Source organism: Heteronotia binoei, chromosome 8 (genome assembly GCF_032191835.1).
Source record: "Heteronotia binoei isolate CCM8104 ecotype False Entrance Well chromosome 8, APGP_CSIRO_Hbin_v1, whole genome shotgun sequence".
Lineage (NCBI taxonomy): Eukaryota > Metazoa > Chordata > Lepidosauria > Squamata > Gekkonidae > Heteronotia > Heteronotia binoei.
The window spans coordinates 20,775,522-20,793,918 of record NC_083230.1 but is presented as its reverse complement, the minus strand read 5'-3'; the positions used below and the strand labels follow the sequence as shown (position 1 = coordinate 20,793,918).

Below are 18,397 nucleotides of genomic sequence, written 5' to 3'. Positions count from 1 at the left end.
AAATTTGTGACCTGTTAACACACGTATTGCAGTACTTATAATGCACAGTGTTTTCTACAGTTCTCACTGAATATACTCTTAAATAGCCTGAGAAACAGATGTCCTATTTCAGAAATGTGAAATCAAAGCTGCGTGTCCCTGGAGCAGCTGGATTCAGATGCAGCGCTTGATAAAGAAGATTTGGCTTTTACACCCTGCTTTTCTCTACCCTAAGGAGTCTCAAAGCAGCTTACAATCACCTTCTCTTCCTCTCCCCACAACAGGTACCTTGTGAGGTAGGTGGGGCTGAGAGAGTTCTGAGAGAACTGCACCTGGCCCGAGGTCACCCAGCTGGCTGCATGTGGAGGAGTGTGGAAATCAAACTCAGTTCTCCAGATTAGAGTCTGTGGCTCTTAACCACAACACCACGCTGGTTCCACTGAAGTCCCCACTGAGTTCTGGACCTAGTTCACAATTGCTAAGGGATTACCTTTGAACCACTGAATCACTCATGTTGACCTGTTGAAGCTGTCTCCTGCACAAAGCAGCTAAGATCAGGTTTCAGTAGAAAATATTGTAAAACTAACTTCAGTTACTTGCACAAGACTAGTTTAGGTTTTCTTCAAGGCAGCATGGTTTACAGGACCATCATCACTTATTTTTACATGTTTACATACCTTCAGAAGCACGAGGTAGTTCGGTTTGCCTGGCTGCTTGCTTTAGCATGTAAGTCAAGTAAATGTCCCTTTCCGAAACGATTGTTCGATGAAGATCAGGGAACTCCCCAATCATTTCTGCCATCATTTGCTCCAACAAATCCTTTTGTTTACATTTTTCCACATCATCTTTACTGAAACAAAGAGTCTCAATGTCTATATCATGTTCTCAGAGATCAAAGGACATGTAAAAACACTGGCTTCTTTCCACGGACGGTAGGATTCCCACCCACAGAATACAACTTTCACACTTCCCCACTACCTCTACAGCTGAAAAATTGCCCTCAAAATGCAGCTCCTGAGCTGCAGAAGGGACGGCGGGGGAAGGAATCGTGCTCTGGGCACAGAAATCCTTCCATCCAACCTGCTGATTCCGAAAGAACATTTAAGAACTCAAATATCTTAAATATGCCAACGTTAAGAAATAGAAATATTGCTTCTTGGTGGGACCCTGTGTACATACAGTTCAGATCAATACTCCAAAATCCAGGTATAAACAGGGGTCATTTTGTAGAAACAGAGGTGCATGACTAATTTGTGTATGTCACACTACCTGAAGGGGAAAGAGCAATAAAGAAGATGAGGAGGGCAGGAGGGAGGGTGGAAGGAAGCAAGGAACCTCCCTGCAAGAGAAGCTGGGACCAGCATATCTGTGTAGCAGGGAGGTCTTTCCTCACTGCACTGAGAGCCTGTTTATGGCTTCTTTGCTGGGCAGTTAAGGCTGCCTGGGAAGAGAAGCCAGCCCCAGGATCTGCAAGCAGAGCCCGACTGGAGGCTTCTCTTGCAGGCCGGCTTAAACCACTTGCCAAGAGAAGCCTGCCCTGGGATCAGCGTGCGGTGGTGAAGTTTCTCCCCACTGCATGTAAAGCCCACTGGAGGCTTCTCTTGCCAGTCGGCTTAAACTGCCCGCCAAGAGAAGCCAGCCCCAGAATCTTCGTGCAGTGGGAGACCTCTCCCCACTTCACACGGAGCCCGGTTGGAGGCTCCTCTTACTGGCTGGCTTAGCCGGCTGGGAAAGAGAAGCCAGCCCCGGAATCTGCTTGCAGCGGGGAGGTTTCTCCCTGCTGCACACAGAGCCTGGCTGGAGGCGTCTCTTGCTGGTCAGCTTAAACTGCCTGGGAAGAGAAGCTGGCTCTGTTGCCTGTGGGAAGTTGAGCAATGCAGCCAGAGCCAGCTTAATTTCAGGAGTGCCATTCCAGTGAGCTCTGCCCCAAAATGAGGCCTGGGTATAAAAGAGATTCTTATTTTCATACTTTTTACTCCCGTGATATGACATCCCATAGAAATACTCTGTTAGAAAGAATTCGTCCTAGTGAGTGTATATTAAAAATACAGATTACTTATTTGTATATTAAATGCTCTACTGTACATATACATTAAACACTTGACTGCACATTTAAAAACGCACACATTATAGGGGCTGTTTCACGCGGCAGAAAGTTTGCTGTTATGACAATGTTACACTTCGCAGAACCAACTCTTTCGTTCTCTGTTGTGGTTAATGTATGTCAAAATGAAGAGATTATTTCCATGCTTAAAATATCCTTAGAGAAGTGACACATTTCAATCTCTGGTACTGAATGTGAGTGAAGAATTGGAACAGTTCTTCAGGCAAAGTAGAAAGGTATGGTCTAATATACCAGCTAAGATTCCAGCAGTTTATTGAATGAAGGATAGCCATGGACCCAGTTGATGCATATTTGCTTCATTGCGCAGTTTTTCCAAGAGGATTCAGGCATATTTTTTTCTACAAAAAAAAGCCCAGTAGGAATATTTGCATATTAGGCCACTCCTTCTGGCATCACCATTGTTTCACACAAGGCTTTTTTTGTGGAAAAGACCCAACAGGAACTCACTTGCATATTAGGCCATATCCCCAGATGCCAAGCCAGCTGGAACTGTGTTCCTGTTCAAAAAAAAGCCCTGGCCATATGCAACCGGGGGGGGGGGGCAGCAGGAAAAGTAGGTCCTTTAACTCTCCCCCTCCATCCTACAATTAAAGTTAGTACACTAGACAAACGAGATTTCTTAGCTCTAAGAAGATAAAGTGTTTCTTAACCATGGAGGGGGTATTTACAAACTGTAACAGTAAACAGTTTGCTGAATGTGTCATATGCCTTCCTACAGCCCTTCCCAACACTCTTGTCAATTTATAATATACAAACATTAGAATAAAAAACCCGAACAGAAAGCACTGTGGAGTAAATCCTATGTCTGCTAACCGGATACAGCGGTGTAGGAGTCAGGCACAGAATCTGTCTTCTAAGGAAATCAGTTTTTTTATTTTTTAGTAAGTTAAAATCGCCCACTTGCAGAAAAATAGCTAAGAAACCTATCCGGCAGACATTTCTGCTTAATGCACAAGGAAGAAAAAAACCCCCCAGAGTTGTCAGCCTGATAGTGAGTGGGAGGTGAGAATGAGTAAAAGTGCAGAAAACACATTCTAATTATATCACACCACCTCCGTGGGGGGAGGTTTAGCCGTGCTTGCCCGTTACAGCTGTGTTGCAGTAGATACGATTCAAGCCAACGTGCAAAGAAGAACAAGATTCATACTACTTTAACTAGGCAATGAGGTTCGATTTAACCATTGTTCTACTAAATTGGCATACAGTGTTCTGGCTTCGTTCAGTGCTGAAGGGTAGTGTCAACATGTACCTTACTCACTTATCTTCTGTACAGAACATATGGTACGCAGTCATTATTGAAGAATAAAACTTTTTGTTATTGTAAAAGACAAAGTCTACTTTTAATGGAAATAAGTTAAGGACAAACGTTGTAGCCAGAACTGAACCAGAGAGCAGGGGTCTTAAGATTTGCTCCCACGTTCATGTTCATTGTGCGCACACGTACAAGAAGAAGAAGAAGATATTGGATTTATATCCCACCCTCCACTCCGAAGAGTCTCAGAGTGGCTCACAATCTCCTTTACCTTCCTCCCCCACAACAGACACCCTGTGAGGTGGGTGGGGCTGGAGAGGGCTCTCACAGCAGCTGCCCTTTCAAGGACAAACTCCGCCAGAGCTATGGCTGAACCAAGGCCATGCCAGCAGGTGCAAATGGAGGAGTGGGGAATCAAACCCGGTTCTCCCAGATAAGAGTCCGCCCTTTCAAGGACAACCTCTGCCAGAGCTATGGCTGACCTAAGGCCATTCCAGCAGGTGCAAGTGGAGGAGTGGGGAATCAAACCCGGTTCTCCCAGATAAGAGTCCGCACACTTAACCACTGCACCAAACTGGCTCTACACCACTCCGAGTCTCAGAGTGGCTCACAATCTCCTTTCCCTTCCTCCCCTACAACAGACACCCTGTGAGGTGGGTGGGGCTGGAGAGGGCTCTCCCAGCAGCTGCCCTTTCAAGGACAACCTCTGCCAGAGCTATGGCTGACCCAAGGCCATGCTAGCAGGTGCAAGTGGAGGAGTGGGGAATCAAGCCCGGTTCTCCCAGATAAGAGTCCGCACACTTAACCACTACACCAAACTGGCTCAACTACCATCACTAGACATATCCAGCTCTGGATCAAGATGACAAACGTGACATTCATACCCAAGATTACTGTCTCTATGGTTGTGCAGACTAGCAGAACACGTGTAATATTTAGATAGCTATTAAATGAGACGCTTAACTTTTTGGTAGATGCATGCTGGCTGTGAAGAAGTGTCAGAGGCAGGGGAGAGATTCTCTGAGAAGGAACTCAGGGAAAGAATCTGGGGCTGAGATAAACAACCACAACGAGACAGTTGCAAGCCAAGATGGTGAGGGGAGACAGCAACAGCTTTCGAATTCAGCTGCAGCCCTTCAGCAAGTGACTGAAAAGAGGCCCTAGAAACACACTTGGAGGCTTTACTGTCAACCTATAAAATGTTGAGGGAAGAGACTGTCTGTTGTTCTCCATTTTACCAGCGGGATATGCATTCTCGTACACACACACCCCTTAGGGAGGGGAGGGGTCAGCTTTTCATTTTGTATGTTCAGCACTTTTGTCGTACGTGTGATAGGCACTTGTGAAGTGCAGTCTACAGGATCTTTTCTGCTGAGACTGCTGAAATGGACATAATTAATGATTAAGTCCTGTCAAGTTGCAACTGACTCATGGCAATCCCTCTTGCGGTTTTGAAGGCAAGAGGTAAGCAGAAGTGGCTTGCCTTTGCATAGCAACCCTGGAATTCCTTGGTAGTTTGCTATCCAAGTACCCTGCTGAGCTTCCAAATGCTGCTATGCTGGGCTATTCAGACTGCTACAATACTTAATATACTTGACATAATCTAATGCTTTTGCTCAAAGAATGGGCACGTGGAACAATCTTTTTGGAAATACTAAAGTAAATTTGCATCCTCTGTTTTACAGTCTTTCCGAAATATATTTCCTCTACTTTTGGATGGATAAGTCACACCACAACGTCTGATCTATATTCAGGAAACCAATATGGGGCAATATTTTCTGCAATTTCCTGGCATTTTGGATTACCAGCAGAAGAGACGAGACCATCAGGCTACCCAAATTTACACCACACAACTACAAGATCTTGAACTGAAATGTTTCTCTTAAGCTATTTATAGATCCAGGTGAGCAGCTGTGTTGGTCTGAAGCAACAGAACAAAGTAAGAGTCCAGTAGTACCTTTAAGACCAACAAAGTTTTATTCAGAATGGAAACTTTTGTATGCATGCATACTTCTTCAGACAATGGAATGAGGTACAGGGAGCAGAGCTCCATGCAGCAAGTTGGATTGGCTAATTTTGTTGTATTGTTTTAAATTTAAATTGTAGGTTTTTATCGTTCAGTTTATGTTGTGATCAGCCCTGAGCCCATTATGGGAAAGAGCAGAATATAAGCCTACTAAATAAATAAATAAAATATAGCTGGTGGGCAATGGCAAAATAGTGACATTAACAAATTGAAAGAGCATTTGGTCTGGATAGCATATGCAAGGGAAACCAATAGGAGGTAATAAAAAGCTGCCTGATTTTTTATCTCATTACATATGTGAAACTCATTCTCACTAAGTATAGCTATATATCCACAGTATTCCAATGGATTTCTCTTTTAGAATAGTGTATCAGAATGTTTTTTGTACTGACATACTCAAATAAGGGATATTGGCTGTTTATCTCATTACACATACTAAACCCATTTTCACTATATTTTAATGTATTCTTTTTTTCTAATGGCAAACTAGAATGATGTTTATAATGTATGTTAGATGTTAAAAAGTGAATTAGGTGGACAAGATCATCATTAGGAAAAAATATTAGTCCTTTGTTTAACCCAGACTTGTAAACAATAGAGCAATTAACAGGCGGCTTTTATTACCTCCTATTGGTTTCCCACGCAAATGCTATCCAGACCAAATGCTCTTTCAATTTATTAATTTCACTATTCTACTACCGGATTTTAACTTTGTACTACTATGCATTCTTAACCACCCACCAGCTATATGTAGCTCTGCTCACTGTACCTCAATCCATTGTCTGAAGAAGTATGCATGCATACGAAAGCTTACATTCTGAATAAAACTTTGTTGGTCTTAAAGGTGAACATATGAACATATGAAGCTGCCTTATACTGAATCAGACCTTTGGTCCATTAAAGTCAGTATTGTCTTCTCAGACTGGCAGCGGCTCTCCAGGGTCTCAAGCTGAGGTTTTTCACACCTATTTGCCTGGACCCTTTTTTGGAGATGCCAGGGATTGAACCTGGGACCTTCTGCTTCCCAAGCAGATGCTGAAGTAGGGTAGGTTGGTCCAAGGCTACCCACAGGGGCTCTCCAGGGTCTCAAGCTGAGGTTTTTCACACCTATTTGCCTGGACCCTTTTTTGGAGATGCCGGGGATTGAACCTGGGACCTTCTGCTTCCCAAGCAGATGCTCTACCACTGAGCCACCGTCCCTCCCCCTACTGGACTCCTACTTTGTTCTTAAGCTATTTATGCAACAGCACAGTTACACTGTCTCCCTTTGGAGGTTCCTTCAATTTTCTAAGATTCACTAACTAATTTGACTTTTCACAGAAGGGTCTTATTTCATAGGTAAACCAGCATCTACATACATAGGCTACTGCAAGTGCTAGGAAAAATCTTCTTAAATTACGCATCATATTGAACATTTTCCTAACCATCTAAAGGGAAAATAGAAATCACAGTCATGAGATTTTATTTCTGACTCCAGTTGGTGCTTGCATGTTAAACAACAGTACCCATCTTGACCAACCATAATTTCATGAATCCCTGTATGGACTGCATTCACTAGCTTTGCTTGTCCAGGATGCTTTTTACATTTAAAATTGAAGACTGCCATTGTCTCATCGCCTATCCAGAAGGCTAAAGGTGCCACCTTTGACAGCCAGTGGTGGGATATTGGTTAGAGTGTTGGATTAAGATCTGGGAGACCCAAGTTTGAATCACTGCAGTTCTGTGCAAGCTTGTTGGGTGATCTTGGGCTGGTCACACATTCACAGTCTAACCCTCCTTTTTTCACTCTAACCTTCACAGTGCTGTTATGAGAATAAACTGGAGGAGAGGAGAATGTTGTAAGTCTTTGGAGAGAAAGGCAGGGTAGAAACGAAATAAATTGTCCTCTGTCTCTTACTGCCATTGCTTTTTAAACATCTAATCACAAAGAAGTTCTGGAGAACTTGAAAGCATTTACACTATTGGTATGTCATTTTGGTATTAATAAAGATACAATGTGGCTTTTGTTTGGGGGGGGGGTTTCGTTGAACTAATATGGCTACACAGAACTTTATTTTACATTATTTACAGCCCACTTTTCCCTGTGAGATTCAAGGCAGATTACATGGGTTCTAAGGCAATGCAGTCAAATAGCATCAGACATCTCATAAGCAATGCAATAGGACTAGGATTACAAACATAAGAAACAATGCAGAAGTGTGTTAGACATGAGATGTCAAATTCTGGGTTGAAATTGTACAACCATATGCTTAACAAAAACAGCTGCCACCTTCACCCACTAGCGGAAAGTTATTAATGTCTTCTATCTTCACTAGGCTCAAGGCAAGACTTTACAGAAGATTCTTTGGGTTGTCTCTTCTGTATTTATCTTCTCTAAATTAAACATTTCCTTCACACACTTTGATGCATGGATTTATTTCAAAGATTTCAAGCTGAGTCATCTACTGGCTGTGTATGTCCTTTGGTTCTTTTTGTGAAAGAGGATGCTTGCTAGTTAAAATAGTTTCAGGGTGTAACCCTGCTGGCCTGCATTAGAACATCTAGATTTGAGTCCAGTAGTGCCTTATTAGAGACCGACAAGATCTCAAATCTAGTTATTAATAGTTAAAGGATGCTGGAGGATATTCAGAGAAGTGGCTGAATAAAAAGTCTGCCCCTGACTCTTGGCTCTGATATTTCAAGGTCTCCCATCCAAACTGACTCTGCTTAGCTTCCGAGATCTGACAAGATCGGGCTTGCCTGGGCTACTCAGGTCACAGAGTTTCATCTAGGGTTTTGTTGGCTCCCTGGTAAGTGTATGGGTTGTGGGGAAATAATGGTGAGTTAGTCTGGAGAGGCAACTGAAAGATGCCTGAGGGATGCAGTGGGGAGCCACAGCGTATTGTTGAAACTGTCTGGGGCACTGATGCTCTGTATTCTTGGTGCTGGGGGGGGGGGCAAAGTGGACCTCCTGATGGCAATTGTGAACCTCCTGATGGCACTTGGGTTTGTTTGTTTTTTGGCCACTGTGTGACAGAGTGTTGGACTGGATGGGCCATTGGCCTGATCCAGCATGGCTTCTCTTATGTTCTTATGTGACACAAAGTGCTGGACTGGATGGGCCATTGGCCTGATCCAACATGGCTTCTCTCATGTTCTTATGTGACACAGAGTGTTGGACTGGATGGGCCATTGGCCTGATCCAGCATGGCTTCTCTTATGTGACACAGAGTGTTGGACTGGATGGGCCATTGGCCTGATCCAACATGGCTTCTCTTATGTTCTTATGTGACACAGAGTGTTGGACTGGATGGGCCATTGGCCTGATCCAACATGGCTTCTCTTATTGTTCTTATGTGACACAGAGTGTTGGACTGGATGGGCCATTGGCCTGATCCAACATGGCTTCTCTTATTGTTCTTATGTTCATGGGGGTGGTGGAGTCAGCCTGGAAACAGCCGAGAAGCGGTGTTCAGCCAAGAACAGGTTGGGGGAGTGACACAGGCAGTGTATTTGCCAATTCCCACTTCAGCACACCTCTTGCTGTTCCTGGGTGTTTGCTGACCCCGAAGGCAGCATTTGGGGGGAACTGTCAGCAGGACAGCTCTATTTCTCCTGCTGATTTTTACTCGTCACTTTGGATTCGAGTTCCTGCATTAATTTCAAAGGACTTAAATAACAACAATTTTTAAAAATGTACACACAGTTTTGCAGTAGCGCTGCCAAAAGATTCCATCACCTCCATCACCTGCATTCTGGCATCCACGAGAAATTACAAAGCGGCATTATAATGACCTCTGGTTTTAAGAATACTGTGCAAAGCAAACTAAAGATGTGTGCTTTCAACAGGAAAGTTGGTTATAGCTTTTGCTGCATAAATTTTGTATTCTCTCTAATGCAGCTGTTAGTACTATGCATGCTGCCTATCCTAAGATGTCTGAAACGAAAGGCAGGCATACAAATATTTCAAATAAACAAACATTAAAATAAAGAGTGGATCAAGTTCCTGGGTTTTAGCGCCTCGAGCTCAGAGGTGGTCGGAGGAGCTTGTCTCCAATGACCCCCCCAAATTGGGCGGTAGTAGGGATGCTACAGCCGTAGCATCCCAAAGACTGTAGAATTAAAGGGTTATAATGGGTAAAATTTTAAGGCTTTCAGGTAGAAAGAATCTGGTATTTTGTCCTGAGGTAGAAATGTAACAGGTATATATACTGCTTCTCTTTATTTCTCTTGGTATTTTTGTTTATGTTTTTCTATCTTGTATCCCCTTCCCTATTTTTGCTTCTGTAACCCCGCATTTCCTACCCTCTTTATATTCAAACAATAAAATTTTTTAAACTAAATAAAGAACGGATCCTGCTATAGGTCAAGCACCATAAGTGGCATCAAATACACATGCCCTCACTCTCTGAGAGACCTCAAAAATACCACAAATCTAAGCACCCAGTCCTCCCTAAGAGTTGGCCTTTCAGGTTCGGAAGACATCCTACCTAATTGGATCCGAGAGAAAACACAGGCCCCAGGCAAGCTTGACTTTTTGCCAAAAAGAAAGTGCAGCGATGGCTCTCTTGAATGTGACTGGTATTGGTCTGTCCCCAAGATGAAACTTGCAGAAAGGTACTTTGCCAGCCTGCAAGAAGCATGTTAGCAATTACGTTAGCATACTGTTAGCAGACAATAATATGACCATATTATCACTACATTGTGATAAAACAATTTAGAATTGGTTCTTTTGAACAATTTCTATTCCAGCTGAAAACCTGTATAACAGTGTGAATCAGAAAAAAAATTACGTTTTATGATTTCAACCTACTTGAATATCCGATCCATTGTTATATATCTGGAATTAATATTTGAAGGCTCTGTTTCCTCAAAAACTCATCACCCGCTAGAACAGGGGTGTCAAACTCATTTGTTATGAGGGCCAGATGTGACATGAATGAGATCTTGTCGGGCTGGGCACATATGTCATAAAATGTAATGCCAGGTAGTGGCAATATAAACACAATGAAAGATTTTTTGAAAAAAACAAACAAACCTTAAAACATGCTTAAAAGATTAGCACACTTGCAATATTTGTTTATTTAACAGTCTCTGATAACACTTCATGCTTTGAATTATCGCATCAGTATCTGGAGACAATGTCTGTGCTGCAGCAATCTTGAGTATGCTGTTCAAGTGTTGTTCAGGTGTGTGTTTGTAAGCTGCAAACCTACTTTTGATTTATTGACATTCATTACAGAAATCTCATAGTCAATACTTTGAGCCTAAGACCCAGAGGAAAACATGAAACGGCTTGGCATTGTGAACTTTAGTACATAAGTTGTTTCATGTGCTGGTCAGCCAATGGAGAAAACAGAGGCTTTTCTCTGTAGCTTACTTGAGCAAGCCTGGCAAACCAAATTGTGACACAAAAGAGAATAAGAGAAGGAGAAGGAAGCAGATGACAGTTAGTTGTTAGTGGGCCTGATAGGAGCCCTCTGGGAGCCTGATTCGGTCCACGGGTCACATGTTTTACACACCTGCGGTAAAATGTTCCAATGGAAGAGGAGGCATCTGAATCAACTAACTAAAAGTGTTAATTTAGTAGCTGAGGCATAGGTTAAAATAAAACAGAAGCTGTCCTGATTTGTTTAATGTTTAGCTACAAAACCCATCATATAAATTTCAGCCCATTTTACTGCAATTTGTGTTAACTGTTCTTGCTGGAAAAATGCGTATGATAAGCATGGAAGTGAGAAGAATATTAGACCATAGTTTTTCAAATGTTGTTTCAGGTCTGAATGAAGCACAAAAGAATGCAACCAACCAAAATGTCACACCACTTTCTTTAGTGACAGCCCCCTGGAGTTTGGTTGGCATTTTTTACTTCATAATAAGACACACCAGTTGCCTTTTTTCTTTCGAACAGTCTCACCTCTTTGAAAGCCTCCCTGAACTCTCCTCCCGGAGCCATCCCCAGCTGTTCTGTGATGTGCGCTGACACCTTCAACAGCAGCATTTGCATTAATCCAGACATGAGGCCATTCTAATGGGTGAGGAGGGTAAGAGAGAAAGGATTTTTAAAAGATTACTTAAATTGTATAGTTCACCAAAAAAACATGAGATACACACATGGTGCTATTAACAGTAGTGAAGAAACATCAATTACTCTGGCAAAGGGGGGGAAATACTACTAACTCTGCCCTTTCAAGCTGATATATTGCTCAATAAGCTTTGTATTACTTCAGCCACAATTGTACAAGATGGTTGCTTAGAAGCCTTTTGGAAACCTGCTAAGGAATGAAAGGGATATCAAATAAAAATAGTACTAGGATAAAATGCTCATTTTCCCATCTTGCCCAGAATATGAAAGAATAAATAGCAAGACTTAATTTAGAGTGTAGGTTTTTGGAATTAAAGCGTATTCAAACATACAAATGTTTGTCACAGAGATAAAGACAATATTGGATGTTATTCATTTGTTTCATTTAGAAACACATTATCTAAATTGTGCATGTGGCCCAAAACACTGAATGTCCTCTTCACACAATTATATAGACAACCACTGGGGAGTTTCAGATATACAGGCTTTTGATACTAAGGGATTCAACATGGCACCGAATATTGTGCTGCAACCATGCACCTCTTGGATTTTCTTGTATAAAAACAATTTTATTGTACTGTAATATACTATATCCACGTCAACATTTATCATTAAATGTTAGTACACATATATAACTTTTTCATCACCCCACCCCTCCCCTTTTGTGACCCCCAGCAGTGCATACCTCTTAATAAACGTCTTATTTGTTATAAGGTAATAAACTCTATTAAAGAATCTTTTTCCAAAACCCCCCCAAAATTATAATAATAATAATCCATCATCATGTTATTTCTTCTTAATCGTTAGGAAGTAAAGAACAACAACAACAAAATTTAAAAAACAAAAACGGTTATTGTCCATTATCACCAGATGTCCTTTAACATTCCATTGTTTTTCAATATATTTTTGAAATTTTCTCCAGTCATTTTTAAAGTTCTCTAAATCTTTTTCTTTTAAGATTCTTGTAAGTTTGTCCATTTCACTCCAATACATAACTTCTGCAGAGCTGCTTGTGAGTCTTTTCTGAGATCGTCGATGTCTATTTTAACCTCTTCTGCACTGGTTTCAATGTCTTTTTTAATTCTATTTTTTAGTTCTGTTTTTGTTTCTCTAATTATCTTTGCCAATCTTGCTTCCATAGCATCCATTGCCTCTTGCCATCCTGCTTAATCAGTCTTATCAGTTTTATATTTAGCCATTTTCTCTTTTTCACGCGACCCAGCCCTCGTTCGCATCTGCTTTGCTGCTAATCTTTGCTCCGACATCACTATTTGTCTGTTGCTTTAAATAGGTCCAAAAGATGACCTCTCAAATTCAAATTTTAAGTACACAGTCCTGTAGATTAGATCATGCCCTGTTTCATAAGCCCAAAATCGCCGTTCTCTGATGTTCCTAAGTCAAGATATTAATTTTTTTAAAAAAACTTTTACACAAACTGGCGGCCGTGGTTTTTCTGTCCTTTTTAAAAAAAAATTCCTTTTTTCTCCAAAACTACACCAAAGTTGATTATAAGTATATAGTCCAATAGATTTTACCTTTTAATGATGGTATCTGCCGGCTCTGCTATTTTTCGATGTCCAGATTTCTTTTTATTAACTTTTAAAATTTTAACCTTCTTATAATGGCAGCTGATACTTCTCTATGATTGAATGCACAGATTGCATGCTCTTTTGTGCTGCCCTCTTGGCTTGCACAGAAAGGAACGCCACTGCTCTCATGGCTTCCATTTTCCAGTAGTTTACTAATTAAAAGCATATTGCTAGGTCTTATTTTGCAGGGTGTATCAGCAGGTAGTGCAGACGCTGCAATCGCACAAAACAGAATTCCTGAGAAATTCAGCTTGCATTAAAGACAGATATCCACGTTTTTTAGTCCCGATTGCTGTGAAGTTATGGTGACAACATATATGCAATGTCAGCTGAAACCTCAAAAGCAGAACGAGGCGAGCGCTGAGTAAGATTTCCAGTGGTTGGGGATAAGGGCTCAGTGACTAATGCAGCTTATTATGCCTGCCTATGAATACCAAAAGACAAATAATACAAAATAATAAAACGTGTAGAATATGTTGTGCAAAATGAGAGAAGCAACACACACACGCGATCAATTTGCATAATGTGCAGGTTGCAGAACGGAACTTCCTTTATAGCACAAATTCCAGATTAATGGACGCACAGATTTACTGAAATTGTTTATATCCCATTCTTCCCTCGTTTATTGTTAAAGACATTGGGAAAGTCTGAGATTTGTCATCCTAAGAAGAGCTGTACGCTTTCTAAGACAATTTCAATGGATTTGGAAGGATGTACTTCTGCTTCAAACGGCATGGCATAGCTAAGTGAGAAAGAACATGCTTTGTGAGTAAGCTGGAGGAAGAAAGAAAACTTCAAGAGCTAAATCACAGTTGTCCAGACAGCCAGTCCTTCTCTTCTTAACTTCGACTGGACACTGACAGGGTATTAAATTGGACAACTCTCTAAAAATAACTGGTCATCAAGTCTGCTCTTCCTTCCAGAGCAGCCCAATACACCGATAAACATCTGCAAGGTGTGAAAGTTTGGTCTGGCAAGAGCACACAAAGAAACTTCTTGACTGGATTGGCTAAGATACAATACTCAAGTTAGATGCGACACAATGACCATAATTTCAAAATAGATTCAGGTGGGTAGCCATGTTGCTCTGAAGCAACAGAACAAAGTTTGAGTCCGATGGCACTTTAAAGACAAGCAAAGTTTAATTCTGGGTATAAGTTTTTCTTTGCATGCAAACTTCCGCAGATACCATCTGAGGAAGTGTGCATGCACCTGAAAGCTGATGCCCAGAATTAAACCTCATTGGTCTTAAAAGATGCCACTGGACTGAAACTTTGTTCCATAATTTCAAAGACATTAGGTGAGAATCAGTGTGACGCAGCGGTTAAAATGTTAAACCAAGGCCAAACTAGGCAAGACACGATCCCCAGGCTTGCCCCAGGAATTCAGCTCCCTTTTGTAGAGACCGGCAATGCCTTTTTAAGAATCCTGTAGGGACTGAAACATCAGTTGGGAGGAGGAGGAGGCAGAAGCCATTTTTCAGCCCATGCTGTGGTGGTCCTGACCATAAATGGGACTCTGCAGCGCTCTTAAAGGTATTTCACAAAATGGAAGTGTGTCTCCAGGGACAGCATCTCATCTACTCTGGCTATAAAAATGGGGAGATCTGGGGCTTTACCCAGGGTGATCTTGAGCCAGTCACTGTCTCTCAGCCAAACCTACCTCACAGAGTTGTTGTTGGTATAAAATGGGGGAAAGAAGAGAACCATATATGCCTCTCCTGTCTCACTGGAGGAAGGGCAGGATAAAATTGGACGGATAAATCAGTGACTTGATTGTTACTGAAACACTAATTATTGAAATAAAATTGACTGAAGCATCTCCGCCCACTGAAATGTGTCTCAGCTTGTTTAGTTTTTCTGAAAAACTCTTCCTCCAAAGAGTTCAGTGTGACATATCGAGTCTTTCTGTTCCTTTGAAGGTTGAGCATAAGAGCTCTATAAAAGAATAAAAAAGGTAAAAACATTCCCCCATCCCTGTATCAGCAACAATTTAGGCTAAAGTCACCGAGGAGAACTCAAGCTATAAAGCTGCCTTATACCTAGTCAGACTGTAGGATTCACTGTAAGGTTAATTCCAACTGCCAGGAACTCTTCAGGATTCCCCCTAGCCCTTTAACTGGAGATGCTTTCCCTGAAGCTGCCAGGAAATGACCCTGCAACTTTCTGCATGTGCTCTGTCAGTGACAGATAACCTTTCCTCACACTAGGTAGATTTCCCATGCCTGCATTTTATGATTGGGGAGAAAGGCAAGGTGGTGGTGGTACATGCCCCCCTTTCCAGTCAAAATCCCAAGCTTCCTGCGACCAATTCTCGTTGAGATTTCTGTTCAGCTGATTTCATCCTTGCCCAATAGCCCAGTGAGGAAAGTTAGGCAAAGAAAGTCTGTGAACACCCTGTCCCTCTCTCCCCAAAAGCCACGGGATAACATTTTTAAGGGAATCACACCAGTGTTGTTTACATAATATTAGCTCTTCACAGGGCTTTACCCCAAGATCTGTGCTGGATAGCAGCAAGCAGAATAAAGTGACCAAAATCATCACTGCGCACCTGCCCCTCTACTGTTTTTGGATTTGGAATTCAGAATATCCAGGAAAAAATGGGACTGTAACAAAGACAATAGCAAGAGGGTAAAGGGGCATTGTTAACTATGCTATTGCTGCCCCTCATTTGGGCCTTGAATATACTATTTATATGTCCACTTTCTCCTTAAGGAGGACCCAAAGCGGCTTGCAACATTCCCCCCTTCTCCATTGTATCGATTTTATACTGTGAGGTAAGTTAGTCTGAGAGGGTATAACTGGCCCAAGATCACTCAGCAAGCTCCCATGGCAGAGTGGAGATTCAAACCTGGACCTCCCAAATCCGACTCTATACTCTAACCAACAATCCAAGAGAAGAATGGTTACAATTGGGCATTTCCCAACAACATGTGGACCCAGCTAGTAACAGTTCTGTGAGTTTCCAGTTAGAATTAATCCTGGCACTTGATTTGGGTGTAATGTTGTTCTCATGTGCTTCTATGAATAGAAAAGCTAAGGACCAAACTAGAAAGTACAGTGTCTCCAAGGCCACTGCCACTGTTCTGCCAGTGGAATGGCTACCATATTCAAGTTACCCCATGTTTTGGCTCTTGAAAACAACCTGGGGGATGAGGACAGGAGTCCCACCTCCCCATGCCATAGTCCAGACCAGGAATGGCCCCTGAAATATTTGTAAAGTGAGGGAATTCCAGTAGTAAAATGGCAACAGTGTCCCCAGGGATATCATCTAGTTCAGGCCTTATACAGTGCAATAAACCTCTATCCTCCAACCAAGCGCCATCGCTATGAGCTCAAGGGCATTTCAGCTGCACAAGGATTCTAAAAAGAGGAGGGGGCGGAATCTTTCAACTGGTCTGCACTACATTTCTTCAGGCACTCAAATAGATAATTTTGCCACCAAGGAATTCATACCTGCTTTATAGCTTGCTGAAGTTTCTCCAGATTGATTTCTTTGGCTTCCTTTAGTAACGTTCTCTCATCCATTTTTAACATCGAAACTCTATATTGGCATAGCTCCACCACAACCACATCAGGCTGGACCTCTTGTATGGTCTGAAAAGAGATCAATTTCATCACACGCTCGCACACAATATTAAACAGCATTCAACACAGTACCGGTTTTTAAACAGCTGGAGTAAATCTCCAAGCATACAGAAGCCAGAGTCACAAATCATAAGGAGTCAATTCTTCCCCTCATTCCTTACTGCTGACTCTGGCTCCTCTTTGCTTCTGCTCACCACCATGGCAGAATTCAGGCACCATTCTGGACTGCTGTGGCGGCCACATTGGACACTACAACATCCATATCAACATGGGGCATGGGGCTCTTGCTCTGGCATTATACTTACTTAGAAAATGTGTATGCCACCTCTCCAGGGAACCCGCTTGAGGACTTGGGGAGGGGGAGCTCTTTAGGCCTCAGCACATTCAGTGGCCACGGTAGCTGGCCCCACTGTGCATATTTGGATATCCCCAAGGCAACCATACTCTTAAGAATTAGAAACAGTGATGCATACTTTCAACCACAGTTGCAATTCCTTTGTTTTGAGTATTAAAAAATGACAATCCAGGGTTATTGGAAACACTTATGCATTCTGTGTCAAAGAAATGCTCACTTTTATCTGAATCAACCTGACAGTTTAAACATCAGCCACATCATAAATTTAAACTTCAAGCCAAAAGGAAAACAACAAACATACCACGTAAATATGACTGCCAATCCCAAAAGTACAAAACAACGGTGTATCAATGAGATAATAGTGATACAAAATGTATTCTCAAAATGTCACAGATTTTCAGCAAATAACTAATAGTCACAACAACTCTCTGTAAACCTTTAGCACCAAATTAATAAACATGACCCAACAGTCCTTTTTTTTAATTTCAGAAGTAGTTTATTGATGTAGGTAAAGCATATACGAAGTAACAAATAAAGAACATAAATTATACCTGAGACTGAGACAGAATACAGGAAAATTATCAGCAGGCTGATGCTCTAAACAAACTCCAGGATTATGCAGGTGTTACTTTTCGTAAAAGAGGTGACACATAACATTCAGTATAATGACACCTCAAAAGTACCCGTTTCCCCAACTTACAGATGAATAAATGGCAGCATCTTGCAACATCCCAAGCCCAGGAAAGCTATAAGTGAAAAGAGGGGAAACAGGAAACAAAGAAGAAGGAAGACTACCACAGATTTATACCCCACCCTTATCTCTGAACCAGAGTCTCAATCTCCTTCATGATTAATTGGTCCCAGATTTTTTCAAACCAGAGGAAGAGTGAAGGAGTGGCATCAGATTTTCAGAGCAATCCAATAGTTTTTGCTGCTGTTAATAATAAACATCTCGTTAAAGTTTCAGAATTGTGGAGCCATGCTGAAGTTGGAGAAAGATAATTTTGGAGAAAAAGAAGAAGATATTGGATTTATATCCCGCCCTCCACTCCGAAGAGTCTCAGAGCGGCTCACAATCTCCTTTACCTTCCTCCCCCACAACCGACACCCTGTGAGGTGGGTGGGGCTGGAGAGGGCTCTCACAGCAGCTGCCCTTTCAAGGACAACCTCTGCCAGAGCTATGGCTGACCCAAGGCCATTCCAGCAGGTGCAAGTGGAGGAGTGGGGAATCAAACCCGGTTCTCCCAGATAAGAGTCCGCACACTAAACCACTACACCAAACTGGCTCTGGAAGAAAGGAATAGTATGACCCATGATAATTATGACATGTTGTGTTTTCTCTTCTGCAATAGTCGGATGGCAGCAGGACATGCAGGGCTGGTAGAAGCAATCTCCCTGTTTCCAAGTCAGCCGCACAGTA

General features: G+C 42.0%; 1 protein-coding gene across 1 annotated transcript in view; it reads right to left on the bottom strand.

Annotated features, from left to right (window-relative positions):
- Positions 1-18,397, bottom strand: part of TRABD (TraB domain containing) — a 49,997-nt gene that overhangs the window by 6,417 nt on the left and 25,183 nt on the right. The window contains exons 5-8 of the mRNA XM_060244804.1: positions 16,491-16,631; positions 11,279-11,389; positions 9,852-9,991; positions 657-829 (exon numbers count right to left, since the gene is read on the bottom strand). Of these exons, the coding sequence (XP_060100787.1) occupies positions 657-829; positions 9,852-9,991; positions 11,279-11,389; positions 16,491-16,631 (565 nt within the window). The remainder of the gene's footprint in view (positions 1-656; positions 830-9,851; positions 9,992-11,278; positions 11,390-16,490; positions 16,632-18,397) is intronic.